Source organism: Diceros bicornis, chromosome 36 (assembly GCF_020826845.1).
Source record: "Diceros bicornis minor isolate mBicDic1 chromosome 36, mDicBic1.mat.cur, whole genome shotgun sequence".
NCBI classification, from domain to species: domain Eukaryota; kingdom Metazoa; phylum Chordata; class Mammalia; order Perissodactyla; family Rhinocerotidae; genus Diceros; species Diceros bicornis.
In genome coordinates, this window is record NC_080775.1 from 17,255,824 (window position 1) to 17,275,062 (window position 19,239).

Consider the following 19,239-nt stretch of genomic DNA (forward strand, 5'->3'; position numbering starts at 1 on the left):
CATGATGTGTGTCCAGCTGCAGGGAGATGGTGGATCATAAAAGGGGATGGTGGCGAAGACAGCATTAGGAAATCTGTCAAGGCTGCCCTGGTGAGGTGGATAGGGAGAGACAACTGCTAAGAAAAGTGGCTCTATGTGTGTTTTCTCCTGTTGCAGCCTCCTCTCCTCTTTCTGTCGGCCCAGCCTGCCGCTCTAACTAGCCACCTGAGCTCCAAAGGGGTGGGAATTGGTGAATTCTTGGAGCACCTCTTCAGATTTTCCCCACCCCAAAAACAACTGTAACAGGATCTCTGGGGACTGCCTCATTAGAGTAGTTATTAAGAATGTTGTTGCCCGAGTTTACACACAAATCTCCTGAATAAACTTGGTAGTTTCAGAGTTTACTTTAAATTTGAAGGGCTTTGAAATGTTCCTGTAAATTGTCAAATGAGATTCACAGAGTAGGGTAAAAGGTTCCCATTGTGGATAAGAAAAACCCAGGGGGGTAAAAACGTCATCCCGTTGTGGAGGGTAAATGAGGCAGATGTTGAAGATGAAAGCTAATATGCAGAGCATGGTAGATCTAGATGGCGCCATGAGGGCCCCGGGAGACGAAGTCTCCTCCATTAGACTCATGGCCACACACAGTGCACCCCGGTACATAGGCACACATCTTCCCCACGGCGCAGGCAAAGCCACGCTGGCCCGTGCTCACAAGGTGGGGCAGGAAATACGACATACCTATCTAAAATTAAAGAATTACTCGTAATGCTGGGCTTTTGCATGAGAGCAAGAAACCCATCGAAAGACCACATTCTGAGTTCTTTTCTGTCACTCTGAATGAGAGGTCTGTCTCAAATACAGACCGTGTAATCTCTTTTCCATGTGTGGTTGCTTGCTGTCCACTCTTAACAGCGCGATGAGATTTTTGCTGCTTTCTATGTCTTACTCATTTTAGAAGCCAAAAAGGCTGATTTGGGTTTGTTCATTTTTCTTTGTTTTATTTTTAAATCATTGTCTAATAATGGACGTGTGCAAAGATTTAACTACAAAGATGTTTATCTCAGCATTGTTGATAATGGTGAAAATTTGAAAAGGTTCTAAATGTTGTTCAACAAGAATTGGCGGCAGTACTGTGAGGATGAAATATGCAATGTAAATGATGCGATGTAAAAAAATAACATGGAGAAACATTCACAAGCTATTGTTACATAGAAAAAGTCATAGGATAGTATGTACAGAATTATCCCCTTTGAATATAAAATAAAATAAATATATAGGGAGAGACTATAGGAAATAAATACCACCAAATATTATTAGTAGTGATGTAATTTAGGTTATTTTTACTTTTTTCTAGGTTTTTCTATATTTTCCAAATTTCCTATCATGACTACGGATTCCTGTGTGTGATCAGATAAGTTTATCTTTTAAAGTATTATCTTTGGGGACCTATTGACATAGCAATGTACATATGCATTGGTAATGTTTTTCCGATCTCAGAATTCCACACCCTTTCAGATTCTCAGATACTCAGTTGGTCTGCTGAAAATATTATGCTATCTCCATAGTCTTTTATATGTACCTCAAGATTATACATGAAAATGAGTCCATTAAAATGTTATTATGTAAGGCAATCTCTTTCTGCGTTAATTTAAAACCATATTTTGTCCCTAATGCTTCCTTTTTTATCGTAACTTGGTTTTTATCATTAATTAGACTAATTCTTTATTAAAAAGAATTCCTTCAGATGTTCAGGGACTAAAGACTTCTTACAAACATAAGTGTTGATAGTCACTGATGGAGCTATAAGTGCCTAATTCCCTCCCTGGTGGTAAGTGAAATGCTTTGAAAGCCAAGTGTGCAGGAACATTGAATTTCACCACCCGCAGCCTTCCCTCTGCCAAGTGTAGTGCTAAAAGGAAACACTAAACATTTTTTTTTAATTATTCTGCCTCCTAAAAGCCTCACCATGTGCTACAGATGGACTCAGAATGTGGTTCATGGAGCAACAGGAAATCATAGAACCTTGAGCTGGAAGGACCTGGAGGCTGTCATGGAGACTCTTCCCCAATTCAGGGAGAGCGGGAAAAGAAAGTCCACTAAATAAACAGTAAATGTAAGAACTGAAGAGTAAAGATGTCATTTTTTTTAAATTATGAAATGTTGCAATTGGAAATCTTTCTTATTTTAACAAATAGACAATCAATATAATTAACCAAAATCCACAACAATGATTCCTAATTTTGAAATTTAGCGTTCTGATCTTTGCATTCTTATTCCTGCGTGTGCCTGTTAGGTGGCGGGAGAGATCTCCATGCACTTGCTGCCTGTGGCCTATCTGAGGGGCAGAGCCAGGTGAAGACCACCAGGAAAGGAAGTGTAGATAGAGCAACCTCAAGTTTTGAGCATCTAATGGAATTTTAACTGGCTTCAGGGTAGTGTGGAAATTATCGGTAGGTCTGATTATCATTCATCCTGATTCTGTCCTTCATGTTGGAGAGAACATTGAGAGGGGAAACACAGAGTTTCTTTTGAATCTGAGAGGGCTTCGTTTGAAGGCTGGTGTGTTTGCTTCATTAACTGCAGCAAATTAATGCATTCGCATGAAAATTCTTCATTGTGAGCGATGGTCAGAAAAGATCAACGTTTCCTTTTGAGGAAAGGGATTTTGATCACATTGAGATAAACATCTCTCCTTTTAATTTTTTATAATAAAAACGTCACATTTTGCTTGGGCAACTTTGGAGTCTTAAATTTCTTATAAAATGCATCTTGTAACACTTAATGACACTACCAAGCATTTGGCTTAGTTAACCAACAGATACATTTCATTCTAAACTCCTTTGGAATCCAGATCATACTTAGTACGATGCTAGACTCATGTCTGGTGTGGAGACATAAACTAAATGGTTTGGTATACTACTGTCACTTTTTATGCACGTTTTTGAATAGCAGTTGTCCTCTGAATTGAAATAGTTTATCTCTGAATTCAAGCAAAATGCCAGCTGCCCTAGAAGCAAATTTCCTCTGACAGGAAGTTCCAGGAAGCATGACTCATCTGCCCAGGAAGTGCTTAAGGAGGCGCCATGATGATAGAAGTCAGCTCAGACCCATTGCTGCTAAGACATAAAATCTCATGTGCTTCTTTGTGTTTCTCCAACTGGCACATGGGACTTGAACTACCACACTCTTAGATTCAGATATAGAATCCTTGGGGCTTTTGTAGGAAAACTGAGAGGCTAGCAGATGGAAGCCCTGCTTTCAACACATGGGGCCAATCTTTGGTCATCACCATTGGGAAGGCTGTTTTGGAAACCACAGCTTTTCATTTACAGCAAAATGTTTTTGAGAGCAAAAATTAATCCATAAAATTATGTTTATGTTGAAATAATAATAAATAATGTTTATTAGCTGAGTATTATTCTAAGCCCTTCATATGTATAACCTAATGTAAAATTCCTAGCTGCTTTATAATGCAGGTAGCATTGTTATCCCTGTTTTAAAGTTTTGGAAACCGAGGCATGTAGAAGTTTAGTAATTCAACAATTTGAAAGGCATCAACTATTCAAGAAGAATTTTTCTTGTTTCCTTCATTAGTAATTTAATTATTTTTTTAAAATAAGAATTGTTAAATTCAAGAATATAGCAAAGTCCTTATTCTCTGTAATAATAGAGAATAATGAAAACAATTTTTTAAGTTGCAGCGATAATACCCAAAAGTTCTATTAGTTAATGGAACTAACATTTTTTTCATTATATTTCTTAAAAGAGCTTAAAGTAAAATAGGTGGACCAAAATATTGGCTTTATCATTTTTTGGTTAAAATGCATTAATGAAGCAGGCTGCAGATGGAAAGCAAGAGGAAAATTAATTGTCTTGAGAAATGAACCATTAATTATAGCTCAGCCTAAAGAATTGAATGCTCTCTATTTATGAATTTCTCTATACCTAACTGAGGTGTTTCTCTTACATCAGGATCGGTGCAAATAATGACAGTGAATGTTTATGTAAGTGTTTACTATGTGCCAGGCTTTGTTCTGGCTCTTTATATACATATAAACTCATTTACGTGACGGGGAAAGTGCAGCACTTAGAAGCTAAGTAACTTGCTCAATGTTACCTAGCTAGTCAGTGGTGGAGTCTGGGTTTAAACCCATGTTATCTGTCTCCATAGTCTTCATTCTTAAGCACTATGTTAGACTGAACAGGTACTGAGACTACTGAGCAAGACTGTACATTCTATTATGTAGCCTGGGCACCTGTAAGACATTCCCTTGTGAACAAGAGATGAGTTACTAAATCTTTGCTCATTATTAGCATCCCACAGAAGAGAGCTGGCTTAAGCAGTTCTAATTCCAGTGAATCCCCCAAAAACAACAAAAAGAACAGTATCTGGAGTTGTGGGGTTTATCTTTAAACCCAAAAATTGAGAAATTTAGGCTATTTCTGAGAACTGTACAGAATCTGTTATGTTTTCATGTGACCAGCAGTGATGTGTGTTGCAAACACAAACATCTGTTTACACTTTGCTTATTAGAGACGATGCAAAGTCTTTAAAAGTATAAAAAAGATGCAAGTCCTATCAAGAGCTGTATGCATGGAGTAGGGAACTTGGAAGAGCAGGAGAACAGACTGTGAACTGTCAGAGCTGCCAACAGACCAAGGCTCTGCCTGGGAGAGGGAGTCAGACCTCACGAGGGAGGAGCCGCCATCATAACTGACAGGTCACGAGGAATGGAGATGGCATTTCCAAGAGATGGAGGCTGTGATAAGGGTGAGAAACAATGTCCTTAAAAGGTTGGAGGCAGAATCTGAATGGCCGCATGGGAGTTACGCTCTCTCCAGAAGGAGCGTGGGGGAATAATAACAAGCATTTTTTGAGCGCTCAATATTTGCCAGGTGTGTGGACTATCTCATTTAATCTTATAACAACTTTATGAGAAGGTGTAATTATTCCCTCCATTTTACACATGAGGAAACCAAGGTAGCAAGAGGTTAAATCCCATGCCCCAAGTCACAGCTAGTTAGGAGGAGTCAAGCTTTGAACCCAGGTGGGCTCCAGAGCCCACAGTCCAAGTAGACAGAGCTGAGCATGAACCTGGGCCCCATCACTTCTTGGCAGTGTGATCTTGAGTACTGTTACTTAGCCGAGTCTCAGTTCTCCTGTCTGTTAAATGAGCATAAGAATACCCAATTACTGGACTACTGTGAGGATAAGCAATAATATCCGTCAAAGTGTCTATAATAGTGCCTAGCACGTAGTAGACATTTATTATTGTAGTTCTCAAAATAAATATCTGAGATATAGAGGAGAACTTTCTAATATCTCATGAACTTAAAAGTTTTGCTTATTTGTATGAGACTAAAAGTGGAATAAACTTGGAAAACATCTCTCAAATAATGTTTCCCTAAGAATGTTCCGTGGAATACAAATGTCCAATAGATGTTAATCAGTTAGAATTTAGGGCAAAGACTAGTCTATCTGGAATGTTGCCTTTGGTGTCCCCCTCAGTGTTTCCTCCACGAGGGGAGGCCCCGCTACCTCTCCTGCTTGTTGCCCTTGTATGCAGCTCTATTAGGGGGTATCCTGATGTCTTTCTTTCCTTCACTGTATTACCACCCCACCCCACCCCCATGCAATGGTTCATCCAGTTCTGTCGATTTTACCTCCTAAGCGTTCTCAGATCCTTCTTTTACATTCCCCCTCCACAGCAATGTGAAGAACTGGTGCCCTCTCTCTCACCTGGACTGCAGCAACCGTCCTACCGGATCTCCACAATTACTCTTAGCTCCCCTCAATTTACCCTTGAAGCCAGAGTTTCTAAAAGTGCCAATCTGGGCAATTTCCCTGCTCACACTCTTGAAAGATCTCTTGCTGCTCTTAGGGAGGTCACTGAAGCTCTCCCCCTGCCCACAGTGCTCTACACTTGTAGGTCCCTGCTCACCTGGAAGCCTCATGCTTGGCCTCAGCCACACTGGTCTTCTTTCAGCTCTGACAAAGATTCTCTCCTTGACCCAACTCTAGCCAGGCTCCTCTGAGCCTTCTCCTTGACTAGGCCTCAGACTCCGCCTATAAAAACTACGGACTCTCAGCACAAATGATTCCATCCACTCATCTCCCGCACATTAAGAGACTCAAACACTAACAGAGTTTCTAACAGCCAAAGCCAATCCTTAGTATGACCTTAGCCCCCCTTACAGTATCTGCCTGAGAAGGTTCAAAGCTGCCAAAAGGATTTACTGTTTGTTTCAGCCAACACCTGAGGATGGGCCCCTGACCACCCTTTCTTAGATCACATACTAAAAACGGCTTACAATTGTGACTCCTTCCTCCATGTCCCTTTGAGACGTATATGTATCTCCTACAACTCAAGAGTGTCTGTCTCAGGGATCTGAAATCCCTTCCTTTGGAACATAATCATCAGGAAGGCTAGGGCCCCTGTCTCCCAGTCTCTGTGGGAGGAAGAAGCCTAACTTCCATCACGGTCAGCTAAAAGACACAGCACAGCTGGCCTAATCACATCAATGCTGACCTACCCTATGTAATTGCTCACGTCCTGACTCTGCTGAGCCCCTGTGAGTCTCCCTCCCTGCTTCCTCATTCTCCCTTTAAAACACCCAGTTATCGCTGTACAGTCTGAAGTGGATCCTCTTCCCTCCTGCAGTTGTACATTACTGATTAAGATCTGTCCTGACCACTTTCACTAGTGGCACGCTTTGTTGATCTTTGACAGTTCTTCAAACACAACTTCCCCTAGTGAAACCTCCCGCCTCCTTTACATCTTGTTCAGTTATTCTTCCTCAAGGACGCCTTCCCTGACTCACAGATGAGCTTGGTCCTCCCGTTTCATGTCTTTAGAGCACCCAATAATATTCCCTGATGGCATTTAACACAGCTTGTAATTAAATTTGTATTGTGTGATAAATTGATTAATGTCTGTCTCCGCAATGAAGACAAGGAAAACTGATGCTAAAACAGTTATATTTCCACAGCCTATGTGTCTAAAATATATTTGAATGACTGAATGAATGGATAAATGAATGAACAAGCCGTATTTAGGATACTAACAACTTGAGGAAATACCACAGCAAGAACAGAACAAAATGACAAATCCTGTTTAATTTGGCATTTCCTAAATTTATTGGAACTTAGGTCTCTTTATTTATGAAAATCTGTCAACCTTTGTGTCAGAAACAGCTATGTGGTTTCCCCAAATCGACTTCCCCTTTGTCTGGGTTCCTGAATCACCACGTGGAAGGCAAGACACACCTGCAGTGGACTTTGATGTGACTGAGAAATAAACTTGTATTGTATTAAGCATCTGAGAATTTAGGACTTCCTTATAACAACAGCCAGTATTACCTTAACTAATTACAATATCACATGGGCCTGATGTTTCATAGTCACAGTAGGGAAATGTTGCTCAGGTTACAGACTGAGAAAACATGGGTGTAGGACTGAAAGATTCTGGGACATTGGTGACATTTTCATCCACTATTTCATTTGAAATGCGTTATTTTGCAACTGAAAGGAGGACATGGGAGTGTAATAAACAATGACATAAACATCTGGTGAACAGGATGACATCAGAAAGAGGATTTGGCAAGAGATGAAATGAATCTTATAAAAAAGACTAGAGGGAAATGCATTTGACAGAAGTTAATGACATAATCAAGAGGGCTTGAAACTGACATAGTGGAAAAGGGGAAGGCAGAGAAAGGTACGAAAGGATGTAATGGAAGATGATAGTGACAAACGTGCCAAGTTCGGAGAGGAGGGAGAAAGTTTAGAATCAGAACACAAAAATTGCAAAGTAAATCTGACATTTTTAAATAATGAGACAAAAATATTAACAGTATGGCCAAGCCTTTATGAGACAATGCATATAATTCAGCCAGAGCAATGGAAAAGTAAGACCCACTGAGAAAAAACATTTAAGGTTAAACACGCTTAAAAACATTAAGCACGCAAAGGTACATGTTAAGTAGACACCTATTAAAGCATTTATAACTTCCCAGGAGAGCACTGTGAAGAGAGGATAAAACGTGCTCTTACGGTGGAAGTGGGCTACAGACAACGGTCTCAAGTGCTGGACTAAGGGCGTGTGGGGGGCTCGCTCTATTGGGAATCCCCAGGGATTTTGATTGAGTAGGTCTAGGGTGGCGTCTAGGAATATGTTTTTCTAACGAAATCCCTAGATGATTCTGGAATGCCACCAGACTTAATAGCCAGTTACAGCGGCTTTATCCTCCACCATCAGCTTCTTCCTCAGTAGAGACTGCAATTTTTTACAAAAGAAATATATCATCACTAGTGCAGCAAAAAGAAATGCACAGAGGTGGCAGTGGGGAGATAATTTCAACCACCTGGACATCTCTTAGATGTCTTGTTCTGAAAAAAGTGTGACGTGATGAATTCTTCATATACTCTACTCTCTCAAAAAGTAAAGAAAATAGTGAAGACAAGGGCTACTCTGGACTAACTCTGGCCAGCAAAGAAGTGGTTGTTAATGTAGAAGTAACCAAAACATTAGGAGAGAGTGATCAATTTCCCTAGAGCCTGCCATGACTGGACACACCAGTCATGGACCTAAGGTTATAGGGAATCAGACTTCAAAAAAGATGTGAGGCCATGGACCAAAAAAATTAAAAATGAAACAAAAAAGAGAAGCGAAAGAAAAGAAAAATGACACATTCTAAAAAATTAAATTCTGTCCATGAAGTCAGGAATAAATTTGCGGGCAAAAGAGGAAACCTCTGGAGAAATCGATTAAGAAGAAACACATGGAGCTACATAGGGGCTTTCTGAGCATTTTATGAGCACACATGCAAATGAGCTAAACTTTGGGAAACAGCACAGTGAGAAAAAATGTCTATTTTTTTAAAGCCATGATTAGGGCAAAAGAAAGATAAAAATATGAATTGGACCAACACTTGCAGAAGATAGCATAACGTGACGAAGGCAAAGTCCAAAATGCTTAGTACGATTTTGAAACTGGAAGAAGAGACACTGAAATTCAATTTAGAAGATAAGACAGGCAATTCTTTAAATGAATTCTGTAGTATTGAAAGTTGCGGTCACTACAGAACTAATTTTGTAATCTTTCTGAATTCACGGGTGTTTACAAAGTGCTCTAGCACGCCAGCAGAAGCCCTGCTCCTGCTCAGAGATTCTGCCCCTGCCCACACACATGATCTGTGAGCAACACCGGCCAGAGGGCTGGACCTCACCGCTCCTGGCCAGAGCTGGTCGTACTGCCTAAAGGGGCGCCCATCCATAAGCAGCCTAGATCCATGCTTGGCTGTCAGGCTCAAGAAGATGAGCCATCTGTGCTGGTAATTTGGCGCCAAGGGAAAGTCCGGTTGGTTGTAAGCACTTGAGGTAAACGGCCATGTAAAGTCATGGCTGGGGTGGCCATATTGTAGCTAAAATTGTGAGGTTGCAGAAACTCCGAGGAAGCATTTGAGGGGAGAGATGGGAACAGAGTACACATACGCAGGGAGGAGCGACAAAGCCTAAGAAAGGGAGAATCCACTGAGCTGCCTTTGTTCCCGCCCTCTCCTGGCTTTTTAGTTTATCCCATTTGTCATGAGGCTTCTCGCTTCCCGCAGAGTAAGAGTCCTTTCACCAATGCTCATCTTTTCTACAAGGCTTAGTTTGAACATGTGCTCGTGACCAAGAGTGTAAGGCAGAACAATGACAATAGGAGGACTGCCAGAGGTCTCAGGGGAAGATGTTTCAACTTCCAAAAGGTGGAAAAGATTAATTCTGGAATCTCACAGATGAGTAAGATTGACAGTAATGTTTGGAGAAATTCTAAATCACACATCAAAAATAATTTGTCAGCAGATTATAATAAATGACCACTGCTTATCTATGAAAAAGTATGCTAAAACAACACAAATTTTTCTTTGTGACAGTGTGACTAGAGAGGTAGATCTGAGGGCTCCATGGACACTCCCTCATGTCACCTCTGAGTGTGACAGAAAACTGTGAAAGAGTATATAGATAGAGAGTGTGTGGTGTCATGGCTAAGAGCATCGGCCCAGAGCCCAGTGCCTAGTAGAAAGCCTGGCTTTGCCACCGATATAACCTTTGTGACTGTGGTCAACCTGTATTTGCCTCAGTCATCTCAACTGTCAAATGAGGACAATAATATTTCCTACATTACAGAGTTACTGTGTGAATTACCCAGCAAATAATAAGTGCTCAATAAAGATCAGATATTATTATTACCAAGTTGTTTGAATAGTGTTATCCCAAAAGTGTTCAGTAATAGATCATTTTAACCAAAGAAACCTATCGTTTTGGAGGATTTGGAACAGCTGCCGTCTTGTTTGACATTTTTATCAATCTTTGAAGAAGTAATAGGCCAATAGCCAATGGGTCTATATGCAAATGAATAATGCTCTACAGACCAGAGAATCAGGATACAGAGGAATCATGGTGTGAGAAAATTCTCAGGCAAAACAGTCAAATATAACTTACTAGGAAAAATATCCTATGTATGGCTATGAAGCCATTATAATTCATGTAAAAGTGACCTGAAGATTATAGGTCTTAATATAGTCCAACATTATGACTTGGCTAACAATAAACCCATTTAACCTCAGCTACTATACCAGAAATACATGACTCAGATAATACAGTCCCAGCATCCTTGGCCCTGGCCACGTTAGTTGGAGTGTTGCATTGGATAATCATGGGCCACATTTGAAAAGAAACTGACATACGAGAGAACATGCAGAGGAGGGTGTCCCATGAGAGCTGCCACATGAGGACCAGTTAGGGAAATGAAGGATGAAGATTGGAGAAAATAGGCCATGACTTATGCTGACTTCCTCGTGAGAACTAGAACAGTGAATGTAGGGACTTTAGACTTCAGAGTGAGTGTACTCACTCTCTCCCCTTTGTGCCTCTTCACACTAAGGTCTCGCTCCCGCTCCCGTCCCTCAAACACCACTCTGCCCAGCGTCACACTGATCTCCAAGGAACACTTCTCAACCCTAACCTTTCTTGACCCCTTGGGAGCATCTCACCTTGTTGATCACTGTCACCTTCTCTTATACTCTCTTCCCTTACCTTCCATGACACAGTAGCCTCATAGTTTTCTTCTGTCCTCTTCTCACCACACACACACGTTCCCTGTTGACCTAATACACGCTCTGGCTTTCTGTACATCTCGTGCTGATTCCTCCCAGATCTATCACTTCTGTCTGCATATTCAATCACCTGTTGGAAATCTCCTCTTTCATGTGGAGACTCAGACTCAAAATAAAAATGAAAAAGTGAAATCAAGTTGTAAAATACAGAATCCTTAAGGTCGACTTTCCATAATTGCCTGGGCAAATGGTCTTACTCCTTTAAGCAAATGACCTTTCCTCCCATTGAATATTTTATTTCCAAATCTGAACCATTTTGTTTTGCCCAGAGGACAAAATAATAAAGGATGGATTAGCTTCCCAATGGGATCTTTACCAACCTCCACCTCTCAGCAAGGTTGGGCACAATGTCCGACCAGGACCTAATCAAGTCCTTTTATAGTTTCAGTTTTAATAATTCAAAATAACTCGATTCTGGCTGCAGTAACAGTCACTCAATTGGGACTTGGCTAAGTCACTTGAAAAAGCCCTTTAACTAGAAGTTATTAAAATAATGAAAACTAGATTTTGCTTTTGTGGCTTTTTTCTTCTTAAATGGTTATTTGTGCTTTTAAAATTTCTACCATAGACCAGCCATTGTAGCAATTGCTCTGGTCTTGCCCCTTGGCTTACAGAGATGGAAAAAATGTCCTCCTCCTGGCAACAGTGTCATTCTTTGGAAGGCTTTGCCAAACTTCTGGTTCTCATTCTGTATTTTTACTGCTTTCACCATCAATGTTGCACAAGATAAATGGCATGGCTGTAACATCATCTATGAAGGGCCTCTAATTAGCTGCTCTGCAGTTGTTGGAACAAGTATCTTTTGAAACTTTTCGAACGCCTCCAAAAATGATCTGATGGGCCTTCTTGTTACCATTCCACCTTCAAGTAAATCCAAAGAGGTGGGGTCCAGCCTCTGGAAAAGTTTCATCTCATTTCCTCCCCACTCTTTCTGCCAAAGCCTCCTTTAGAGTCCAGTTCAAAAGCTTCCTCCTCTCTGCAGCTTTCTCCATTGCGCTTTATCAAACCACTATTGCGGCGCCTGGCCTATGGTTATACATGCAACGCTCTGTAAAGCCATGAATTCTATTTTGGTTTGTGCTCCAAGTGGTAGAATTGCACTAAATATGTAGGACTTATACAAAAAAGCTAGTCTGGAATTCAGTTCTTTCTCATTAATTAATAGCTATCATTAGGCTGATGCTAAAATATGGCTGTGATATTCAATTTAACTTGAACTTATGGAACTCCTATAAGGTCCCAACTCTATAATTAGTGCCTGGGTTACAAACTTAGTAGGAGACAGCTCACACCTTCAAAAAGCTCATAGTTCAGTAGGGCATCTGGACACAATTGGTAAAAATAGGATATGACATACTGCTGTGTTTGTGGTATGAACAAGGAGCTTTGAAAGCAACTTTTCCATTTTTTCTAAAGAATGAACACTATCTCACCATGTGAAGAAAAGGATATCTACTCCAGGTAAATGGAATGAGACAAGCTCAACTTTATTCAGCTTGTGAAGACCATCTGAACACGACATCAAGGAAAGTGGACTTGAAAACCACTGTCAAGTTCATGCTTGTAAGTTTGTTTTATGTTATGTCATATTTTCTTCGTATACTAGCAAAAAAACCTTTCTAATGGGTAAGTACTATGGCTTCTACTTTATAATATTGAATTTTTCTAAATATAATGCAAGATTCTTTTTTAACCCAAAAATTATCCCTCAAAAAAAAGGGAATTCATATATTCAGCCCTCACAAAGTCTCTCAAAGTACAGGAAGCTTTCTTTTCTTTATTTTGAAAAACAAAGGTGCTATTTGGAAAAGATATGTTCACCCCAAACAATTTCAACTGATGCTAGTTTTTTTAAAAAATTGGTAAAAAGAGGGTTAAGAAAATTTTACAAGGATAAAGTATTTTTTCCTGGGACTATGTCCTCAAAGGTTACAAGTGCTGGATGTTGAAAGTCTTTGTAAGCAAGACTTCTAAAAGTCACTGATCACCTTAGAAAGAAACACACTAAGTCATTGTGTTGAGGACAGGTAGGATGGAGGGAAAATGTCCTAATGTTATCAGAGCAGGTACTTGTCACTTCAGAAAAGATTTCTAGTGAAAATATCATATGTGGATTCAAAAGTATTATATATTAACAATGTAGGTGGATATAAAGATAATGTGTTAGATGACTCAAAAAGCGATTTTATTAATGATGAAAACTAGATGTCAAAATATATGTAAATAGTTTGAGTGAAATTGTTTTATGAAGTGTGAAAGTAGAAACCAATATTTCTAAATTAATATAATAGTTTATAGAATATATAATTTTATATATGAATGTATAATTACATTAATAAAGTAAGTAAACTAAGTAGCTTCCTAACTTTCCAATCTATGGCCCTAAAAAGTTGTATATGCAAGTTAACAACAAAGCTTTTGTAAGTAAAATATCTTCTTGTAAAAATAGCCGATTACCTTACATTTTGCGTTGCCTTATTTTTAGGCAACTTTTATTGCATAACACTGTGTGTGGAGAATTGAATAAATGTTACTTATTGTATTCATTATTGAATACAATTGGTGTTCATTATCGTAAGAAATAGAAACTTCCTACTACAAAAAGAAAAATTGACTGAAATGAACTTAAATTTAAAAATAAAGACAAGAATCAAAATCAGGATTCCTAGTATCAGGCAAATTAAGTATTTAAATAAAGCTATGTTACTCAGACATTTTATGATCTCTTATTTATGGAGAACAAACATAAAAATAACCAACAAAACAATCGAAGTTATTCTTCTATTTCAGCATTATTTAAATAATGTGAGGTCAATCAGTCCAGAAGTTACACTGAAACCAAAAAACATAGATAGCTCTTTGTGTATATAATTTAGTAGATGAAATATCCTTAAATATTAAGATTATGCAGCAAAAGAGACATGAAATATACCTGTTCAAATACCATGGGTAGTTGACGTATTATAGATGTGTAGGGCAGGGTTAGGGACTCAGTTCCTCAAAGCATAGTGACTTCTAGCTTAGCTTGCCTAACTTGATTTAAAAATGCAGTGATTTATTTAGCTTCAGAATACATACCTCTAAATAGTCCGTGGAGCAGTCTCTGTGACTTTCCAATTCAAATGCTAAAAATGTGTAATTTACAGTGTTGCCAGTTGTTGCTTGGATCGTCCAGTTGCAACGTTGATTTTCAGAATAGGGATTTGGATAATGTATACTCTCTAAGATGCCGTAGGTTTGATTCACAATCACCACGTTTGTACATACTGGAAAAAATAACCATGATTGTTAAGAACCACTATTTTATATATATATTAATTGCTCCAAGATGTATGTGAGATTTTCCTTTAAGAAAACATCTAGATTGAAAATACATATATATATACACATACATGCATACATACACATGTATTATATACACCTATTTTTATAGTGAAAGGGTCTCCATTTAGAATAAATGTGACATAACACTTAAGTGAATTCATAAACTTTAAAGTGTCATGAAAATTGCCTATGTTAAAATAGGCATCAAATTCCTGTGAATTGGCAGAGAGCAGAATAGCTTAGCACTACTCAGAGATCAGTCTAACTTGTTTGTTTAGAGAAGTACATTAAACATTCTATGCTTCTGTTTTTCTAACGTTAACATTTGGAAGGGACAGAAATTCTGACCTTTACATTCAAGTTTAAAAACACAAAGTCCTATGTGAATGCTAGAAATGAGTAACAACGTGGCTTTGTTGAACATTCAAAAGTCAGCATGAAATTCACAATAAAGGCTCCGTTATTCCTCTAGTTAGTCATCAGGATGTACGGAACAAACAAAGGGAATGTAAAAGATTTGAAGAAGAAATTAAAATCTTAAATTTTGAAAAAAGTCTTGAATCCAATGGCAGCATTTTTTTCAGCTGAGTTTTCAATAAAACTATATGAGGTACCTCTAGGTACGGCTAGTCCTGGGAGCCAGTGCCAAATTCAGCCAAATCTAATGACTTGAACAAGGCATACGTATGCCTTTCTCAAGTCTCTTTCATATTGTCTGTATGATGTTCAGTAAAAGAGAATGGGAAAATAAACATTATATTAAAAAGTTGTCTCTGAAAAATATGGTTCATAGGTACATTCCTACTACAACACTGCCTCTGGACAGGAGGCTGGAGCACCATTTATAAACTTTGGAATAGAAAATTATACATTTGCGGCTCTTCAAAAATCTTTCTTTGCTGGAGCAGGGGAACACTCAAATTATTCCTCTTTGAAAATCTTTAGGTTCCATTTTTGTCCAGAAAGGATTTCCAAAGAATAATTTTGTTGTTTTAAATGCCTACTAGAGGTTATACCTACAGGACTAGACAGACAGCTACGGTGTGCCTCAGTGACTACAAAACAAGGCGTAGGAAAACACATCCCATTAAACCATACGGGCCACACTCAGTGCTCAGAAATTATACTGTCTGCAAACCTCCTATTTCAAATAGCAAATTTTACAGAAAACCTCAGTGGTTCGCTCTGATTTTACCTTTAAGGACCTATATCCTCTGTACACTAAATTACTCCTTCAGTATTCTGAAATTATGAGAGATAAATAAAATATCACAGGAATAAAAAGAAAAGGAAGGACTTTTAATAAGCAATCTGACTGTACCCAAGAAACAAATTAGCACAGCAATAATAAAATTAGAGAAATGATTATATGCTCAACCAAAAAGATGTATCCCTGATCGAATTTGGGAGAACTTTTCCTATACTAATGATGAATTTCTGAAGAACAAAGATATATATCATTAAAACTCACTGTTCAAAACTATCTGGAATTGAACCTAACCGCCAGATGTGAGCGTGAATCTTCAAATTCACCCATAATCAAGGTTAAACATTAATATTCTTTCAACTAATCCAAAGGGATATTGTATACTCAGATTATGATCTTGTGACTTCCCATTCCATTTTTAGGTAATTGTGTCAAAATTTTGGATAAATGTAGATTTAGTGGGGCAAGCAACTGTACTTTCAAAAACATAGTAAAACGTTTATTAAATAATACAAATTCAAGGAAGCTTTGTTTTCTCGAATGTCCATTTTGAAACTAACTTTAGAAAGTATTTAATTCTAGAGCTAGAAGGGAGCTTTCACTTAAATTTTTACCTAATTTAACCTCCTTTTCTAAGAGAAGAAATCATGGAACCCCAGAGAAGAAAAGTGACCTTCTCAGGGGTTAGGGGCCAGCACAAACCCCTGGGTTCCTTAATTTTTTGTTCAATACTCCTTTATTTCCACTGTGTTGCCTCATGGGAAGGCAGATTTTAAAATGGCTTCTCTACAATGACCAGAGTTTTCCACAGTAAAGAACGTGCCTACTCACATACGATTCACAAGGACCACAGTTTCCCTTAATAAAATTGTTACCTTTTGAGGTATGAGATAAAAAAAATTAGTGTGGAAGATACTACATACAGTGGAATAATGTCTAATGAGAAGATTGTAATGTTTGATACAAACGAAAACCCATCAGCTGTTAATCTGATACACTAATCTTGAGCTGCATTGCAACTATCTCAGCACATTAAACGCTCTTCTAAGTTTCTATAACTTACCACGTTATATGCATTAAATTTATTTTAGTTACATGCATTAGTTATATGTATTAGTTATATGCATTAAATTTAATGCATAAGCATTTCCCCCTCAACTAGAGTTCAACTTTTCTCATAAGGAGCTAAGATTAATTTCAACTGCTCAAACCAATGGGTTATACTTATTTCAGTTTGTTTCATTCATCGAGAGATTGAAGACCCACTATAGGCACCACGCAGCCAGTATACATACTTACTCTGCTTGTATGTGGCCAGAAAGCCACCTCCTTGTTGACCTTCATCTGTCCTCAGTTTTAAAGACATGCTGTCTCCACTAGAACGGATGGGAGACGGGATCTCGTCCCCACACAGCTGAGCTAGCAGATGAGAGCTGGTACTTGAGCCATCATATACCTTTAATAAAACATTTCAAATGTCAGATGACTGTGGCTACAAACATTATCTAAAGGACTCTGTAATCCGTAAGAAGTAGAATCACACTGAATCAAAATATCTTTAAAATTTGTACTTCAATGTCTATAACTTGGGCCATGAACTCAGACCGTTCAGCCACGTCTGTGTATAGCAGTAAGGGTGTGAACCCAGGTTGAAACATGAAGATTGAAAATGAAAGACTAATATATATTTTGGAGACCATAGCTGTTATCAGTAGTCCTCCTTACTTTTTGATTTCATAGTTTATAATTTATGACACTTTAAAACATTTTTGGGGGCTGGACCCGTGGTGCAGTGGTTAAGTGCATGCACTCTGCTGCTGGCGGCCTGGGTTTGGATCCCGGGCGCGCACCAACACACCACTTCTCAGGCCATGCTGTGGCAGCGTCCCATATAGAGTGGAGGAAGATCCGCACAGATGTTAGCTCAGGACCAGTCTTCCCTCAGCAAAAAGAGGAGGATTGGCATGGATGTTAGCTCAGGGCTGATCTTCCTCGCACGCACACACACACAATAAATAAATAAATATTTAAAAAAAACAAAACATTTTTTATTTAGATTGTTTTTTAATGGACAAGGATAAGTTGCTGGTATTGTAAAAAGTTCTACTTGGATGACTTCAATTATCTTCTCTAATTCACCAATATAATCCTCTAAATTATTTTTCAGTGCATATATAGAAATTACATAGATAATAATTATGATAAATCTCCAAACCCCTTTCAGGAGATTTTAACCACCTCTCAATAGTCCATATTCAATATCTTTTAAATGCTTAGTGTACCAAGCCCTTCAGTAATACATGCTGTAGTAACATATGCTTAGAAGGCTGTCATTTTCATCAAACTTTTTTTTTTTTTTGTGAGGAAGATCAACCCTGAGCTAACATCCACACCAATCCTCCTCTTTTTGCTGAGGAAGACTGGCCCTGGGCTAACATCTGTACCCATCTTCCTCCACTTTATGTGGGATGCCGCCACAGCATGGCCTGACAAGTGGTGCGTCAGTGCGCACCCGGGATCGGAACCCCGGGCCGCCAGCAGCGGAGCACGCGCACTTAACCGCTACACCACAGGGCCGGCCCTCATCAAACTTTTAAAAAAGTTTTATTTTGTTTAAATTTTTTATGTGGATGTTTTGTTTAACTGTTCCCCTTTCCTGAATCTCAAAAATAAAAATAAATGCATTTATGCATGTTGGGCAAGATGGGAGCCGCGAATGACACAACTGAAACTTGATACATACAGCCAGATAATCTAAAGTGCAGTTGGGATGGGGCTCCAGGTGGAAGTCTTCAAATTCCAGTTCAAATGGGCTGCCGTGGCTAGCTTTCAGCCACCAGTAGCATTCGGAGCTGTGGTAGTAGGGCATGGGGTAGTTGGGAGATGTGAACGTGCCAGTGGGAGTGGTGAGATTGCCCCCACAACCTACAGAAGAAAGAGATGGAATGAGGCACCGCCTTTTCTTTCTGGTGAAATTGAATCTTCTTGTCTATATCAAACATAGTGCAACTGTTACTTCCCTGTAAACCAAGCTGCAAAGCAAAACTGTATCACCAAAGAGTAGCTAGCCTACAATTCTAATTCACATCCACGTCCTTTCGTTTTCCTAACCAAGATGACCAGTTTGATGAAATATACCAGGGAACTAGAACATTTTCCCTTACTTTGTCCTTCAAAAACAAAATCAAAATGGCTGCTGTTCACTCAAATATTTGCAATGTTGAAGTTCATTACAAAGAGTAATACCAAAATACAGCTGAAAAAAATTGGACAAGAGCATGGCAATCCAGGAATCAAGAAACGAATCAGATTGGACTCTCCAATAAAAGGCAGCTTTTAGCTATTTACCTGTTAATGATCCATCCCAGTAAGCTGAAAATCCAGGCCCTGAGTCAAAGAAGTCACTCTGAAATTTTAACCACAGTTTGTTACTGTGAGAGATGATTCTTGGAGGTAGCTCTGAGCCACAGTATTTTCCCACGGATGGTGAATTTTCATAGCCTCCATCTCTGTGATAAAATATACACGTGATCATTTATTAGGTTATTGATAATATTACTGTATAA

At 38.8% G+C, this 19,239-nt stretch overlaps 1 protein-coding gene across 1 annotated transcript in view; it reads right to left on the reverse strand.

The window, feature by feature from the left end:
• The window catches only part of CUBN (cubilin), a 258,176-nt gene that overhangs the window by 170,731 nt on the left and 68,206 nt on the right, over window positions 1-19,239 (reverse strand). Inside the window, exons 24-27 of the mRNA XM_058532490.1 lie at window positions 19,022-19,182; window positions 18,417-18,598; window positions 16,973-17,129; window positions 14,221-14,408 (exon numbers count right to left, since the gene is read on the reverse strand). Coding sequence (XP_058388473.1) covers window positions 14,221-14,408; window positions 16,973-17,129; window positions 18,417-18,598; window positions 19,022-19,182 — 688 coding nt within the window. The remainder of the gene's footprint in view (window positions 1-14,220; window positions 14,409-16,972; window positions 17,130-18,416; window positions 18,599-19,021; window positions 19,183-19,239) is intronic.